Raw genomic sequence first — 17,271 nt, 5'->3', positions numbered from 1 at the left:
CATGAAACAGCTTAATAAAAATAGATTTAATAACATTTCGCAGTTGATTTCAATATTTAAAAGTGCAACATTTATATTATATTGACACAATTTAAAAATACATGTTAGATCATCTTCAAAGTAACAACATCAAGATGGAAAAAGGCAACCAGTTCAAGAAGTCAAAGCCTCCAGTTAGACACCATAAAAAAAAAAAACACACACACACACGGTCACAAAGGCTTCTTTAAAAATAAATCATTTGAGTTGGCAGTGATACTTTGAAGACAATGTGTGCAAAACCATTTGTAGAATCACAATATTTACAAACTCATACTTATTAACAGACACACACATATAGAGACTATTAAACTTCATTTCCAAACCATAATTTGTGCATGACAAATGATTAGTTTACAACACTGTTGATAAAGCACTGAAGATCTAGGAATGAAACCAAATGATCATATTACATCATTATTAATATACACATATAAAGTTTGCACAAATTAAGTGATAGTATTTGTACTGATATGCTAAATATTACAGTGAAGATACTGATGGTTCTATGAGCAGTCAATGAAAGTATCTGTCACATGGTGAAAGGCTCAGTCTTGGTCTCCTCCCAGAAACACACACACACACACACACACACACACACACACACACACACACACACACACACACACACACACACACACACACACACACACACAAAGCAGGCCTAAAATGCATCAAAAGGTTTACAGGCAGTGATCATTTAGTTCCCGATGCTTTCACAGATCATTTCTATTTGTCTTTCCTTCGTTTCAGTGTTTCTGTGTTGTACGTCCTGAGCAGAACTGATAATATGCAGAGACGTGTGTGTTGTTAAGATTCGATCAGTATCTGTGGTGAAGATTTCTGTAAAAATGATCAATGTGTGAAGATCTGGATACAACATACAGTTCTTCCCCCCAAAACGGCATCTGCAGTATAAAAAACAAACAAACTACTCAATCTTGCATAATAATGGCAATGTGCTTCAAATTAAGGTTTGTGGGGAAAAAGGCGCGCCATAGATATTACACATATAGACAAGTTTACTTATGTTTGACTAAGTCTCATCATTAATTCTGCTCTTTCCCTGAAAATAGGATAAAGTGAAGTCATGTCTCAAGGCCGACACACGACTTTACACTGCTTTTTCTATTAAGGGTTCATTTTGAAACTAAATTATTTTGGAATTATCATCATATCTTCCTGTCACTGACAGTGTGCTCGGCTCAGACAGGCAGAAGGTACTGTAGGGTGAGGAGAACGAACATTTTTTTGCATGTTAATTCGAGCACACAGCTAGTATGCATTAAATTATTGATGTATTAAGTATTGGTATAGCTGGTAAATACCTACTCATTTGAGGAAATGATGGGGTAGCTGCCATCCACCCACCCTTTCCTTATCATTATAATACCAAACTAATAAGTAACACGTCCTCAAAATGAACATGACATAACATGACATGCCAGCTTCTTTTTAAAAAAATATTGGAACAATTTCCAGGAAATAAAAAGGAGTAATATATCTGAAGAATCAAGCACTACCATTAATTGCATGCATAATTGATTAAGGGATAAGGAAACCACTGAATTTAGAGTCAATATTACGAGCACTGTGTAATCTCTATAATAAAGAATGCTGTCTTCTATTGTAGCCATCGAACTCTATATACAAGTTAATCTCATCTACACCCTGCTGTCACACTCCTGTAACCTTAGATCATTGTCCTGTATGTTTCTGGGACAACTATGACACAAAAAACTCGAGCTGATGAATCAAAATGAAGAAGCCTTTTATAGTGGGTCAAATCTTGAGCACTGGGTTCGGCTCTGGCTTGTCTGCCTGATGAGACAATATCTAATCCTGGAGCCCAGGAATGAGTGTGTGTTCTGTTGTTTGCTCTAATCAAGTGAAACTAAAGATGTGCAAACTCAAAGTGCTGTTTCAGTAAATCATTAGTAGCAATGGTCTGTATAGTCACTGCAATTTATGAACTAAATGTAGTTCTATCACAACTTTCAATAAAGACATTGCCTGAAATCCATATATTTAAACTGAGAGAGACCAGTTAGATCTAACCAGAAGTTCAACTGACCAATCAGCCCACAATTCATTTATAGTCTATCTTTAAAGGCGTAAATTGTAAGAAATGGCCAGAATTGGAAGGCAGCATAACCCCCTGCTGATGCTCACACGGGACTGTCACTCTTTGCTGCAGTTATCTTTGGAAGCATGACGCGGCAGAAGACCAAGAGAGCTTTAAGTTTGTTTTACGATGAGTAAAGATAGCTAAGCTCGTCTTAATTCAGTAAAAGAGAGAAACTTGAATTCAGACGGTGTACAGTTGTATTTTTTCTGTTTGGTAAGAACATTTGACATTTTGTGAGATTTCATTTACTTATTAGACCAAGTAGCCAAACTGCAGCTTTTACGTCTCCCAGTAGAAACTACAGGGGCTATCAGACTATTACCTACTGAGGTACAGAGTGGTATGAGGAGACAGGACGGACACTGTTGTTTCTTCACTCTCTGTTCAGGATTCATTTCAAAGTTCTTGTCTTCACATACAGAGCCTTGTGGTGGCCCCAACACAATGGAATGCTCTTCCTACAGACTTACTTACTCACTATGCAGTCTCTGTTAATGCTTTTATAAAGCAACTGAAGACTTATTTATCAAACTGGCTTTTGTCTCACCTGCTGCCATCTAGTGTTGGAATCTGTATGCTTTTATTTATCTATTTTTATGTATTTTTTTTCTCCCTTTTGCTGGTTTAGTTGTTATCTCACTTGTGAAGCACCTTGTGACCGTGCTCTGTGAAAGGTGCTATATTAAATAGACTTTCTTCTGTTGAGAACATTAGTTCATTTAATTAATGTAACTAAAATTCTGGCCATATCTTACAAATTAACTCATCATACTATTAATCAAGACAAAGGATATCAGAAGACGAGAAATAAGATATTGTACAAGTATATATTGGAAAAATAATTTTCTTTTCATTAATGGTTTTTGAGGTCTGCTTATTTACACGTCCAATGGCACGACAGCAGGAACTTTAAACAGATTCATCCTGGGAATGAGCACAGTACAGAACAGAGCACATATCGGAAAGGTGCAATACAAAGAACATTTTTGTAAAAGGAACCTCAGTGGCTGCAGTCAGTGGTGTTTGGGGCAGTGAAGAAAGCTGTGCAAATATTCTAACACATTAACATGGGCACCAAACCTGTGCACACTTCAGCCATCTGAGCCAGTCCGGACAGTTTGTCTCTGTTGTTGTACTGCCGATATTAATGGTCTTTGTGTTTGGTGTGAAATCTCTCCAACAAAGCTCTCAGTACGTTCCCTGGGATCTTCTGGTGCTGGTCTATCAGTGACTGGACCGCCTGCTGCACCTGCAGAGCAAAAAACATTGTCAGCGGCACAATATTTGAATGACTGATGTTTTAATGAACAGCTCACATTACTGCAAACATCCTGTAGGACACCCCTAGAATTTAACTAAAGGGTGGTGCAGTATGCTGCAGTTTAGGGCCCATCAGAGAATGACATGTCAGTGGCAAATGATGGAATTATATATAATAATTATTATATAAACAAAGAAAGAAAAGAAAAGAAAAGAAAAGAAAAGAAAAAGGGAAAGAGAAAGACCTGATGCTCCCTGACTGCCTTCGATACTCCAAAGTTCCTAACCTTCACTGGCGCTGCATATAAAACCTTCCCCTTCACACCCTCAAAGAAACCCAGGCTTGGACAGGCAAAGCACAGCAGCTTTCTTTCTTCTTCCCTGCCAACCTCAGCAACGGGAACATTGGACTGAAGATTGAAAGGAATTCTCAGCAGTACAATAGCTTTAGGTCACTCACTTTCTCTGCCAGCTCTGCTGCATTTATGTTGGGGTCATATGGGATGGGATCACCAAGGAAGGTTCGAAATTTCACAGGAAAGCCACCATAAACAGGAGCTGCAGGGAAACGAAACCTCTCATACAACCAGCGGTAAAGTCCTGGAGAGAAAGAGACAGAGAGAGAGAACATTACTGGGAGAAGCATCAAGAGAGGACTGACACAAGGCTGTAGATGAATCCACAGGTTACCATCAGATTCAGATTCAACGGTCAGGTCAGCACACACCCCTTGCTAACACACTATCTTCAGGACAAGTTTGACGATATTCCATTTTTCTCTTCTTGTTAACAGCACAGACCCATACAAACAATGAATTCATTCTTCTGTGGACTTCCTGTGCTGTGTGAGTCCTCATCAATGATACCATCAGATTGGTGATGCTATCTTTTTGTGATTTGAACTTTCTCTACACTTACTGAGTGTTCCCAGAGACCTGAAGCCTTCCCGCAGATTCTGAGTAAACATTGGAATTACTGGCTGAAAGAAAGAGAGGAAGAGAAGATTAGAGTGGAGAGCTTTCTACACTGCAGAATTCTAATAAGGACAATCACATGTGTTGAAGTCATATACAGTACAGTGCAAGTGTAGGCAGTGCAATATAGGACTTCTTTATTTGACTGTAGGAGTGGAAGTACCAATAATCCATTTAGTTTACTGATTAATCAGAACAATCCACACATGCTGGATAATATTAAATGTATTGAAGAAGATTTGAAAATGGTGAAAAAGTTATACTAATCTGGCAGATAGGTCACAACCACGTGACACAAAACGCTTTAGCTATTTAAAGGTAGGGTTGGTAAATTATTCCTGAAGCATTTTTTCTTATAGTCTCTAATCTATAATCTAATCTCTTAACATTCCAACAACAATCACTAAATCAATGTCAAATGCTCTGACAAATATAAGAAGGAAATCCTGTATCTGCAGCTTGCGCATTGACTGACCATGACGGCAAGTGTTGCAGTCTGTTAATGCATCCAAAAGCCAAAAAATATATAGAAATATGTAAATTTCTATCTGCAGTCGACAAGTCTACAATATCATACACTCCAGGCTGAAGCTTTAAATTAAGCACTAAAAGACAGTCATTTCAGTAGATTTCTGGAACACCAACGCACCACTTGAGAGTCGATGGCGACCTGGGCGAAGCCTTTGCGTTTACCCCAGAGAAGAGGGTAGGTCTCATCACTGAACAGAGCTTCCCGTACTCCTCCTGGAGAAATCCCCAACAAGTGGCCATTCTTCAGAGCACGCACACACTCCTCCTGAGGGCCATGGATCACACTGAATACCTCACACAGTAATTTGAAACCTGGAGGAACAGGTCGGGATGAGACAGAGTAAGGAAACAGAGTCGAGTAGAGAGGAAAAGTTTTATGGCAAAAAATGTGTTTTATGAGGTCGCAGTGACTTCGACCTTTGACCACTGACAACCAAAATGTAATAAGTCCATCCTAGGGTACAAGTGGACAGTTGTGCTAAATTTGAAGAAATTCCTAAAAGGCCTGCCTGAGATATCACCAGAATGAGATGAACATATGACCACAACTGCGATTAAAAATGATTGTCATGACTTTTTTCCATGACTAAGATGACGAAGATGAATATGACAAACGACAATAGATTTACAACTTGCACATTGCTGTTTTGGCCTGTGCTCTCTTGTAAAAGAGATTCTGAATTTCAATGGGAGTTTTCCTGGTAAAATAAAAATAAAAATACAAAAATAAATCAATTTATAAACAAGCCTGTGGGAGCTTGGTAGTGTTGAAGTTCAAGTCATGGGACCGCAATGTAGTTTGTTTCTAGCCGAATGTTAGCCTTTTACCTCAACTGCAACTAAGTGCAACTGCATTTACACAAAATCACTGAAATGGTGTTCATTTGTGAAAATGATCTTGCTGAATGAAATATGTAAGTATCATAAACATGTGTCGAGGGAACCAGGGCAATGCTAACTCAGCCTGCAAAAATACATCATCCCTGCAGCTCTCAATTTGTGTGAATAATGCTAATAAAAAAAAAATTGAAGCATACAACCAAAGCCTACAAATATAACAAGGTTAGTCCTGCATGTTTATAACAGTGTCAGTACCTGGGATCTTGAAGAGGAAGTGGTCAGCAACTGAGTGGCAGGTCCGTCCCTTCTGGATGATAACATTGGCCAGAAAGTAATAGTAATCGATGGGAATGGCTCCATGATAATACACTATCAGTGCTGGTCCTTTGTCAGGGATCTTCTCCATCCCATGAATCTCATAGCCTGGTACACAGGCCAAAGCACATTAGACATACATGACAAACATACATTCCATTATGAGCTAATAAGCACTGTGGCGAGCACAGCTGCAATTCAGAACATGCAAATATACAAAAGGGCTTGGTCGGCAAATATACAAAACACAAGCAAATGAGGGAAATGTTCACCAGTTTGACAGCACGCACACAGCATTCAGAACAAAAAGCTGCAAAGTGAAAAACACAACAGTGTACAGAAAACCCAACCAGATACAGAAACACCTTTAAACAATGCAACACCAACAGTGCAAACACCATGTCTGGCTCTGCTGGTTGGTGAAGGGTGACCGGGCCTCAGCCATGAATGCCCCCAGACTTTGGAACAGCCTGCCTGAGGACTTCAGGTTGGCTAACTCAGTTACCAATTTTTTTCATTGTTAAGGTAGCTGGTTGGACGGCTTTTTCTTTTCCCACGAGGCCAAGTGCTTGTTTTTAAATGTTTTCTGTCGTTGTACTGGTTTTCATGATTTTATGTTTTTATTCTACTGGCTTATGTGTTGTGTATTTACTGGCTTCTGTGTTGTGTATTTACTGGTTTTGATGTTGTGTATTTACTGGCTTCTGTGTTGTGTATTTACTGGCTTCTGTGTTGTGTATTTACTGGCTTCTATGTTGTGTATTTACTGGCTTCTGTGTTGTGTATTTACTAGTTTTGATGTTGTGTATTTACTGGCTTCTATGTTGTGTATTTACTGGCTTCTGTGTTGTGTATTTTCTGGCTTCTATGTTGTGTATTTACTGGCTTCTGTGTTGTGTATTTACTAGTTTTGATGTTGTGTATTTACTGGCTTCTGTGCTCTGTATTTACTGGCTTCTGTGTTGTGTATTTACTGGCTTCTATGTTGTGTATTTACTGGCTTCTGTGTTGTGTATTTACTAGTTTTGATGTTGTGTATTTACTGGCTTCTATGTTGTGTATTTACTGGCTTCTGTGTTGTGTATTTACTGGCTTCTATGTTGTGTATTTACTGGCTTCTGTGTTGTGTATTTACTAGTTTTGATGTTGTGTATTTACTGGCTTCTATGTTGTGTATTTACTGGCTTCTGTGTTGTGTATTTACTGGCTTGTGTGTTGTGTATTTACTGGCTTCTATGTTGTGTATTTACTGGCTTCTGTGTTGTGTATTTACTGGCTTCTATGTTGTGTATTTACTGGCTTCTGTGTTGTGTATTTACTAGTTTTGATGTTGTGTATTTACTGGCTTCTATGTTGTGTATTTACTGGCTTCTGTGTTGTGTATTTACTGGCTTGTGTGTTGTGTATTTACTGGTTTTGATGTTGTGTATTTACTGGCTTTAATTGCCTTTTAACTTATCTGTACACAATCAAATTTTATTTCACTGTAAAAACACCTTGTAACCTTGTTAAGAAAGGTGCCTTATAAATTATTATCAATATAATTAATATCAGTATTGTTATTATCAAAATAAGAATAATTGTGTGTATTCATTATTATTCTGTAATAATGATATTGTGCTATTGAGTGTATTTCAGGAGGGGTTAATGACATTAAAACACATCAACATTTTTCAAGTTTTTCAAGCAGCTCTGCTTTGTGTTTCATGTTTGTGTTTGATCACAGGGCAGATATATGTCATTATTTTGTCCATAATTTCATTTCCTGTATTTGCGGTCAGTCTGTGTATTTGGTGGTATTTGCTGTATTTGCGGTCAGTCTGTGTATTTGGTGGTATTTGCTGTATTTGCAGTCAGTCCGTGTAGTTGATGGTATTCCCTGTATTTGCGGTCAGTCTGTGTATTTGGTGGTATTTCCTGTATTTGCGGTCAGTCTGTGTATTTGGTGGTATTTGGTGGTATTTGCTGTATTTGCGGTAAGTCTGTTTTTGGTGGTATTTGCTGTATTTGCGGTCAGTCTGTGTATTTGGTGGTATTCCCTGTATTTGGGGTCAGTCTGTTTATTTGGTGGTATTTTCTATTTTTAAAGATTGCCCTCTTTGTATGGGTTAGTGAGACAGGCATATTCCTGCTATAATGGAAAGTTTTAAACTTATTGTCTGAAATTAAGAAATTCATTATTTTAATAAATCAAAATATATTAAGTCATATCGGCGGTTTTCACAGCCGAAATTTCAACGTGTCAAAGTAGGAAAATCAAAGGTGTATCTCCTATTTATTTTCTTAACTGGTGATAATATAATGTTATCTGAATGAATAGGATCACACGGAGTGCACACGGTTACGTTATGAGTTGTTTTAAAGGTCATGTAACCACTGTTCCTGCAGAGACAAGTTAACATGCATTGGTCAGTTATAACTGACTACATGATTAAATGTTAGACTGACTTTAACATGTTGATACCATAATGCAGCAATCAGCCATAACATCTGTTTTGAACAATTACTAACATATACAAATGTCATTCTACTTAAGTATACATTTTACCTTTTTAGCTGTTCCAAAAAATGAAAGCATGTCTTTTCATTATTACTGGTTTATTATCCAGCTATAAACTTGATAAAATAATAATAATAATAATAATAATAATAAGTATTATTATTATTATTAATAATTTTAAGTTTAATAATCATATTTAATAATAAAATAATTACTGACTGATTATAATTTACTGCATCTTTTAAAGTGGAACATTATCTTACATGTTACTCGAGTTGTCGTTCATGATTTTAAACCGAATTATGCAAACTGTGAACATTTTATTTCCTCACTTCCTCACAGAAATGGCACAGCAGTGCTCCAGTGCGCTCCAGCAGCACTTCACCTATGAACAGGATGGAAAGGAAGCCACGAATAAATAAAGCCCATCATGTCTTACCATGCCATATGGCTCCATGTCCATCCCACAGAGTAGCCAGGGTCTTCCTTGCTCCATCCCACAGGTTGTTGCAGTAAGCTTCCTTTAGCTGATTCTTCCTCTGATAGAAGAAAACATGACGAAAGATAAGGTTTGGAGTGACTCAAAGCAGGACAGCAGCAACGGGTAACTAACAACCTGAGTCTTTTTTCGATGGTTTTGCCCATAACTTTTATTCCTAATATTAACCATTCTTTAATCTTCATTTCAACAAGTGTGCTTGGACATGACTGTCAGATCTGGTCAGGCTTGCAGGAGCTCATTATTATTCCCTTCTTATATACTCCTCTGATACATTACTTGCAAATACACACACTCAATACTCAAAGTTAGCTAAAAATGAAAATTCCGTGACTATGCTGACAGTCTGGTTGGTGGTGAAGTTTCATTTAAAGATCTTACAAATGACATATAATGGCTCCATACAGCTTCTCTGGTATATTCCAAGTCTCTGGAAGTTTTTCAAATTGATTTAAAAAGATGTTATTTACACCCCTCTATGAGCAGAAATCTCCACTGTAGCCTCTGAGCTAAAAGTGTTAGGCTACACCCCATCTGAAGAGGGTGCACAAGCTCGCATGCACTGCGCATCGAGGGTGTAAATAATGTCTTTTCAATTCGAAGTGCTATACTGCAGGCAACTGGACTTGTTTCAGTGGAACTGGACTGGAGTTAGAATAGAGTTTGATAACATGTTCTTTTGCTAGTTATATGTTTAGTTTAATTATTTATTTGTTTGGCATGTCTAGTTTTGTCTAATCAGTATTTAGTTTTGTTTCGGTAACACTATGGGCACCCAAGGTTAGTTAGGACAGGTGTAGGACCATGATGCATCTGGGTGGGCCTATGGTTGTTCACCAGAGCATCTCTGGTGAACAACACTTGTTTTGCATTTCACAAATGTTCTCTAATGTGATCCAAACACCTCAAACTTAGATTTGTCTGTCCGTACTGGATTTTCCCATTTGTATCCACAATCTAACGTCTGTGTTCTTTTGCCCATCTTAATCTTTCCCTTTATGACTTTTTCTTTGGTACTCTGCCTAGAAGGCCAGCTTCCTAGAGTCGCCTCTTCACTGTTGACGCTGAGACTAGTGTCTTGTGGTTACCCTTTAATGAAGCTGCCAGTTGAGAGCCTGTGAGGCATCTGTTTCTCAGGCTGAAGTCTATGATGTACCTGTCCTGTGGCTCAGTTGTGCACCAGGGTTGATGTTCAGATACCAGTTTTTCCTTCCCAATACCGATTCCAGTACATGGGCTTTGGGTGTTGGCCAATATCGAGTACTGATCCGATACCAGTGCATGCTCAGGTAAAACCTTGACTTGAGAATGACTGCCATACAACATACTTTAATATCTATTTTAACAGTCATAAGTGAAAAAGAACAAATAAAAGAAATATAGGAATGAATAACAATTCCTTTAAAAACTGTTAAAGTGCAGCCACTTTTTAAATAGAACAGTTTAAAACACTAGTGCAACAGCAACTTAAATAAATCTAGGAATAAATAATTCCCTTAAAAGTTACTCATGGAACTTGATTGCTTGCAGCACCGCACTTTGAAGGGCAAATGTTCGACGAGCTACTGTGTCCACCCAGCGTGCAGACCCAGCAAAGACATGGGGCACACGTTGGAGGTCCAAATGTCAGTAGTAAAGCTGATTGCTTTAGTCTTTCAGCCTACTGTACATGAATGTGTTCCCTTACTGTCTCATAAAGTTTGGGGAGTGCAGTTTTCGTCATGCTCTTTTTCATGATGCGTCTTCAAATGCTTTATAAGGTTGTTGGTGTTGAAATTGGCAACACTTGTGCCACCCCTCGAAATTACAGCCTTGCTTACTGAACATGTGGCTGTTTTACTGGTGGGGTTAACCATAGATAGTTTATCTCCCATTGCTAAGTCATATCTAAGGTCCGTCTATTTACTGGAGTAGTGAACAACGTTGCCATTGCATAAGAACCTTATGGGGCTCTAACGACTGTTTCAACTATTGGTCAAACTCTCAGGTGTTGCCAGGGAAACAGAGTTACTGCTTATGAAAAACATTATATTTTGATCCCAAAACACACGTAGCAAGTAACCATGGTATAAAATCAGCCCAACAACATTAAGTTGAGTTTTATGTCATGTTACAAAAATTTCACAGGTCTGACCTCCACAGATTAAAACAATTAATTTTACTAAAAAAGTGCCTTAGATTCTTATTCAGAAATCAGACCAACATGACCAGAGACCAGGACGTTTGCAGAGTCAAGTGCACACATGTTCCTGCTGTTTACTTGTTTGCCATTGCGTAACTTATCTGGTCAGACAGGTTTTACACTGATGAAAGAGGGAATAAACAGCACTAAGGTGGTCCATGTGTTTGCCTCACTGCAGTGCAATGGCTCCGGGCTGTGATTGGTTGTTCAGTCCCATACTCTAATCAACATTGAGCTGGCTTTGAGCTATGACATTTTGTAATTGACTAATTAATTATGTAAAGGTACTGTATAAATAATAGGTAGTGTGGCTAACATGCTATTGCATAAGCACTTATGCTAAAAGTGAAACTGGGATGGCATTTTGAATCATTTGTGAGTGCTTGTAAAATCTGGTAAATGACATCAACTGTGGTTCACAGACGATGGAAAATCAATAGTGTTTACGTACCTTATAGACATGAAGGAAGAGTATAGAGAGGTAAAGGAGGATGACGATGAGGAAGGGCAAGATGAAGACGACAGCCAGAGGGGTGAAGACCCACAACAGGTACTCCAAAACACTCAGATAGTCCTCCACCTGGCCAAGGCCGGCCCATTCCTCCCACGCATGAAACACACACACCTGTAGACCAAAACAGAAAGGCCAATAATTACATCCACAACACTGGTCCAGACTGAAATATCTGAAGAACTATTGAGGGATTGCCATGAAATCATGTCAGTTAGAGTTAGTCATTGAGAAGTTACAAAACCTGTTTTTGGCAGCTGGCCATAACTCAGGAATGTAGCATGTTAGTGGTGGGGGGATGGAGTTTCCCAGCTTGCTTGAGACAATGTGTTTGAGGCCATAAGCTGAAGTAATGTGTTTAAATGTGTTCTACATAACCACCGATGATGCCTGTTAGACACTGCCTGTGTGAGCCGAACATGTTGCTTTTTATATTTTGGCATCCATATTAATGGGTTAGAGCAAACACACTGCGGGCATTGGTAGCACGGCTCACAAGTGTGTCAAGCGAGGCTGCAGCAGGAGTCTGGCCTATTTTTACAGAGACTTGCATATTTTTACACGCACGCAGTTCTCGGCAAAAACAGACCTGAGAACGACCTGTAGACATCATAACAGCTTTTTACTACAGTTTTAATGTCTGTATCTGTAGAATATGTCACAGTCATGAAGATAATACACACAACAGGTGAAGGGCAGTTTTTTTCCCCTGTGAACTCTATTTCTGTCTCTTTCTCCCTCCCGCTTTCCCGCTCTTTCAACATTAAACAGGCAGGCAGCGTAGACCACGGGTAAGCCTGCTACATTAGTGTCAGAATGGGGATACAAAAGGGGCAGCCATGTTAAAAGAGAAAGAAGAGCTCATCATACACTAGGGTGGGCAGTATCCAATTTTTGATACCGTTAAACTTTCCCAAAAATTTCCTGTTATATGGTATTACCACCAGATGATAAAAATGCACATTGTTGGGCTCTCAGGGAGCCGCCGATTGATGCTATGCCATATTCTGCTACAAGGTGGCTGCCCTGCACTTCAACTGTAATTTTCCATCTTATGTCACATTAACATTTGTAAAATGTCATTATGTTAATCTTTAGGTTTTGTTGTAAGTGAAGCACTCAATCCACATAATTTATTTATTTCAAAGTATTTTGAGCTGCATCTCTTTGATGAAAAGTGGTTTATAAATAAAGATTAGGCTTATAGTATCATTATTACAGTATTATTTTCACACAACGACAATAATATGATACATGTTCTGCATTATCAGCAGGGGGCTATGAACGCAACGACAAATCTTGCACACAGCCTCATCGTGATTTGCTGGCTCTTCCTTGTCATTCGGTCAGAATCCAAAATGCTGACAAATTGCAGCAGTTTCCGGATTGCCAGCTGTACTTTCCCATGTTAAACACACAAACCTCGTCGGCTCACAGCTGTGTCTCTGGGCTATGCAGAGTGGACAGGCAGAGTGTCTACAGGGAGTGCTGCCCCTCCATACACACCGCTAGAATGACTCGGTTTCGGCAAGGCATCGTTTGCCACTGGGCTGCTCTAGAAGGGGCAGCCTGCCCTTCAGACATCCAGCCTGTCTGTTCTCTCTAGCCCAGAGATGAACCAGCAGCGAAAGAAAGAGATCCCTCCACACTGTCACCAAAGACAGCGCCTCCACCAGGTCATCACCACCAATTTTCTATTGCAATGACCACGCATCCCTCACTCAGCCCCTCAACTTTAAAGAACCTAAGGGGCAGCTGGCCCGGTAGTTGGAGACACTACAGGACTCAATCAAATCAAAATGTCATTTCTATAGCCCAAAACCACAATCACACTGCCTCAGTGGTCTTTACAATCTTTACACTGAAAGACATCCTCTGTCCTTAGACCATCGATTTGAGCAAGGAGAAACTTCCCAAATGAAAAAACCCTTTTAGCAAGGGGATAAAAACAAACGGCAAAAAAAAACAAAGAACAAAAACTTTGAGATGTGTCTCTGGGCTGGCCACCTCCACGCCAACGCTGATGCTCTTTCTTAATGCCCCTCCGAGGAAGAGAAATGTCAATACAGCCATTGTGTTGAAGAACAGACCGTGGGGACCGAAGTGGTAGCAGCTCTGTGCAACACCCTAGCAGACAACAACAGCATACCCCAGATGGCAGCGGCCCTAAGGCATCATCAACAGCCCATCATCATCAATAGAAGCCCTGCGTATCTGCTACGTAAGGGTCTGGACTGCCGGAGCTGCAACGCAGTAGATACGTAATGCAGCGGAGCCAGTGGAATTACACACACAGACTAGAGTGAAACCTATCAGCTCCGCTGCCGTGGTGGATCGGAAATGGACTGAACATGGAGTGGAATTTGGGGGTGAGGCCTGTGCACTCCCTGATCAGAGTACCGCCACCACTGCTGAGCACCTGGACAATGACATGAGGCCAGGTGATCATCACGAAGACCCAGATTACGCCACTACACCCTCAGAACCAGGGGCATCAAATTAGCTATCCTGACAGCTGCCAGCAGCGAGACTGGGACCTGCTTCTGCTCCTGGTCCTGTGGGCATATCGGACAGCAGTACAGGAATCCACCAAGTGCACCCCTGCAGCCCTTATATTTGGACATGAGCTCCATACCCTTGTGGATTTGGTGTTTGGTCTGCCACCTGAACCAGGCGTGGACTACCTTTGCAACCTCCAGGAGTGGCTCTGGGAAATAGAGGTGTGCATCACGATGCAGACGTTGAAGATTCTGCATTGATGCAGAAACAGAGCATAATCGAGAGTCTGATTGTCCGGCCTCAGCTGGACAATAAAGTTAGGTTGCGACGTTGCTCCCATGCTTTGAATTGTGGGCAGACACTAGGCTAACATTGCTTATGTATGAGGGATGTTGGAGGGAGGCAGAGATCACCTGCAAGTGATAAAAAAAAAACTAATTGAGTACTTTTTAAAACTGACATCTCGGGGCACGTCAGATTTTATGACCTTGCTGGGAAGCACGAACTGGACGAGACCCACGCTGGGCGTGACTTCTGCCTCGCAACAATTACTAATAATGTTAGCCATTTTCACCTGAAGCTAACATCTGCAGCCATATATAATAACTGTTGCAGTAAGTCCAGCTAGTCAGCTAAGATCTGAGGAGGTGTGTGCAGCAGAGTCAATAGATGCCTTATCTTAAAGCTGTCATGTGAAAACAATATTATTGTAGATTACAACAAACGTGAAAGGCCCTGTCGATGGATAAATGTTTTATATTTGTAATGTTTATGTATTGGGGTACAGATATTGAAAAGATGCAGCTTTTATTTTGTAGACTGCTGTAGTCTCATTATTGGCAGGACTTTCTGAATAAAAGGGGAATTTAAATGATGAAAAAGTAGCCATGTACAGTAATACAGATCATTGAGGAAGCCATACACTGAGATGCATCGAGAATTGTTTTGCATTTGAATCGTTGACAGCTGAATCTAATCAAATCTAATCGTGAGGCCAGTGAAGATTCACACCTCTACCGGGAAATGCATGAACTGACCAGACAGGCCCTCTGGGATGCTGGGTCATGACAGAAGTGGGCCTAAGACTCCCGCTGCAGGGGAGAGGACTTTGCGCCAGTAGTGCAGGTGTGCAGGAGTCCAGCATGCTTGAGAAAATTTGTTTGCCATAAGCTGAAGTAAACTTTGTTGTGTTCTGAATAACCACTAATGTTGCCTGTTTTGCAGTAGTAAGTGTTAATGTTCTGAACAAATGTGTCTAATAGATTATGGTTGCTGTTTAGGTCAATGACATTTTCACACCATGAGTTAAGTCACTCACACAATGAGTGACCTCCCACATGTGTGAGTGCATGTGTATGTTATATTAAAGCAGGGCCTAGGGGCAAAAAAAGAGTATTTCCTGTATATTGGTCTCTGCCTGATTTCTTGCAAAACAATGCTACAATATGCTAATTATGACAAGTGAAAAGCAAGCTTTCCTCACTTAAAGAAAATGTCTACAGGCTGGACAGGGTTCATACCAGGAAGGAGACAGTGTCCTCTGCTCCCATCAGACAGGACTGGTTCACACTGTCTGACATCCTGCTCCGCTGTCAGACACAGAAGCTGTAGCTCTGAACCAGCTGATGGCAGGATCAGTCAGTCAGACAGCTTCACACCGCTGCTACATACAGCTGCAGTAAAGGAGAGGAAAACACCACATACTTAAGTATTCAGTTCAATAACTCAACGTATGCATGAACAGTAGGATATTTCCTATACTGCAATTCAATTAGGTAAAGTAATGTTACAGCTGTCTGTCAGGGAAACAGGTAAACTTGAAGGGTTTTGATCGTTTTGTCAGTGACAATGATTTGTGGAACAGCTAACCTTTCATTGTTAGTGAGGTTTAGAAGAAGGTATCGCTATCTGAATGGCAATTTAGTCACGAGTCTTGACACCCAGCCTTATATGTTGCACTGAGTAATATGACATCAGTCAAAAGCTGTTGCTTTGACTAAAAGGGAGCTAACTTTAGCAGTTGGGGTTACACCCTAGCTATGAAGAGCAGACCGGCGAACACATTAGCTAACTATAAGTGCGATAATACATTTTTTTAATAATAACTGAAGACAGTCGCTGCGGTCAAACACTAAGCTAACGTTGAATGAGGACTGCTAGAGAATTCAAGAGCTGCCAGCTAGTCAACAGCCAACGTCACCCACAATAAAGACAGAAGAAACAGGAATAAGATTACCTTAGAGCAGCGCCATTAAAATACCCCACTGTACATTTAATGTAACACTAGCACAACAGTCCTGGTCCTTATGACGGAACGCTTTGAGTGTGACACAATCAGGTGTTAAGGTGAATCAGTGTCACTGGAAACAAATGTGCCGACTGATGCGTTCCACTCAGCAGCAACAGAATTAAACGAAACTTCCTGTTTGACGCATAACCTTCAAATTAAAAGCGCAAAAATAAAAATGAAACCTCAGAAAGGAAAAACCTGAGGAAGATGACACTTTGCCGAGAGCGACTTTGGGGGGATAGAGCAGGGAAGGCATCATAGTAATAAACAATAGGATTACGAGCCCAAGAGTCCTCAGAAGTCCAATGAAATAAATCCATAAGGGTCAACTAAAATGAGCCAAATGTTATATTGAACATTATGTTTGTTTGTTTTTTAAAGATATATTGCGAAGCCAATTCCTTGGGTCTCTTGAAAAGATTATTGCTACAAACCTTTGTAAAGTAGCACTACTTAATATCAAATCGAAGAAATTATGCTTTCGTGAATAGTGTGACTATATAAACATGTAAATATGCCCTACACCACAACTTCATATGGAGTTTTAATTTTCTAAAAATTTGACTTTTATTTTCAGTTTAATAATTTGATTTACAGAAGAAATCCAGCTAAATTCTGTTCCGTTCTATTTTATTTATTTACTTTTTTCTTCCTCATGTCCAACTGATTTCTTGTCTTTTTGTGAGGATATATTTCAAGTCAT

General features: G+C 39.9%; 1 protein-coding gene across 1 annotated transcript; it reads right to left on the bottom strand.

Moving 5' to 3' along the window:
- Window positions 1–11: 11 nt before the first annotated feature.
- Window positions 12–16,621, bottom strand: tmem68 (transmembrane protein 68). Its single transcript, XM_084369064.1, has 9 exons — window positions 16,515–16,621; window positions 15,799–15,951; window positions 11,720–11,893; window positions 9,027–9,126; window positions 6,028–6,195; window positions 5,051–5,244; window positions 4,346–4,406; window positions 3,888–4,027; window positions 12–3,416 (listed from the first exon to the last, which is right to left on the bottom strand). The coding sequence occupies exons 2-9, from the start codon at window positions 15,856–15,858 to the stop codon at window positions 3,312–3,314; spliced, it is 1,002 nt and encodes a 333-aa protein (XP_084225190.1). The 5' UTR covers window positions 15,859–15,951; window positions 16,515–16,621; the 3' UTR covers window positions 12–3,311.
- Between the last annotated feature and the right edge of the window lie 650 nt (window positions 16,622–17,271).

Source organism: Pagrus pagrus, assembly GCF_965226575.1.
Source record: "Pagrus pagrus genome assembly, chromosome: 12".
Lineage (NCBI taxonomy): Eukaryota > Metazoa > Chordata > Actinopteri > Spariformes > Sparidae > Pagrus > Pagrus pagrus.
Note: the sequence above shows the minus strand (reverse complement) of the source record. Positions and strands in the feature narration are given on the sequence as shown.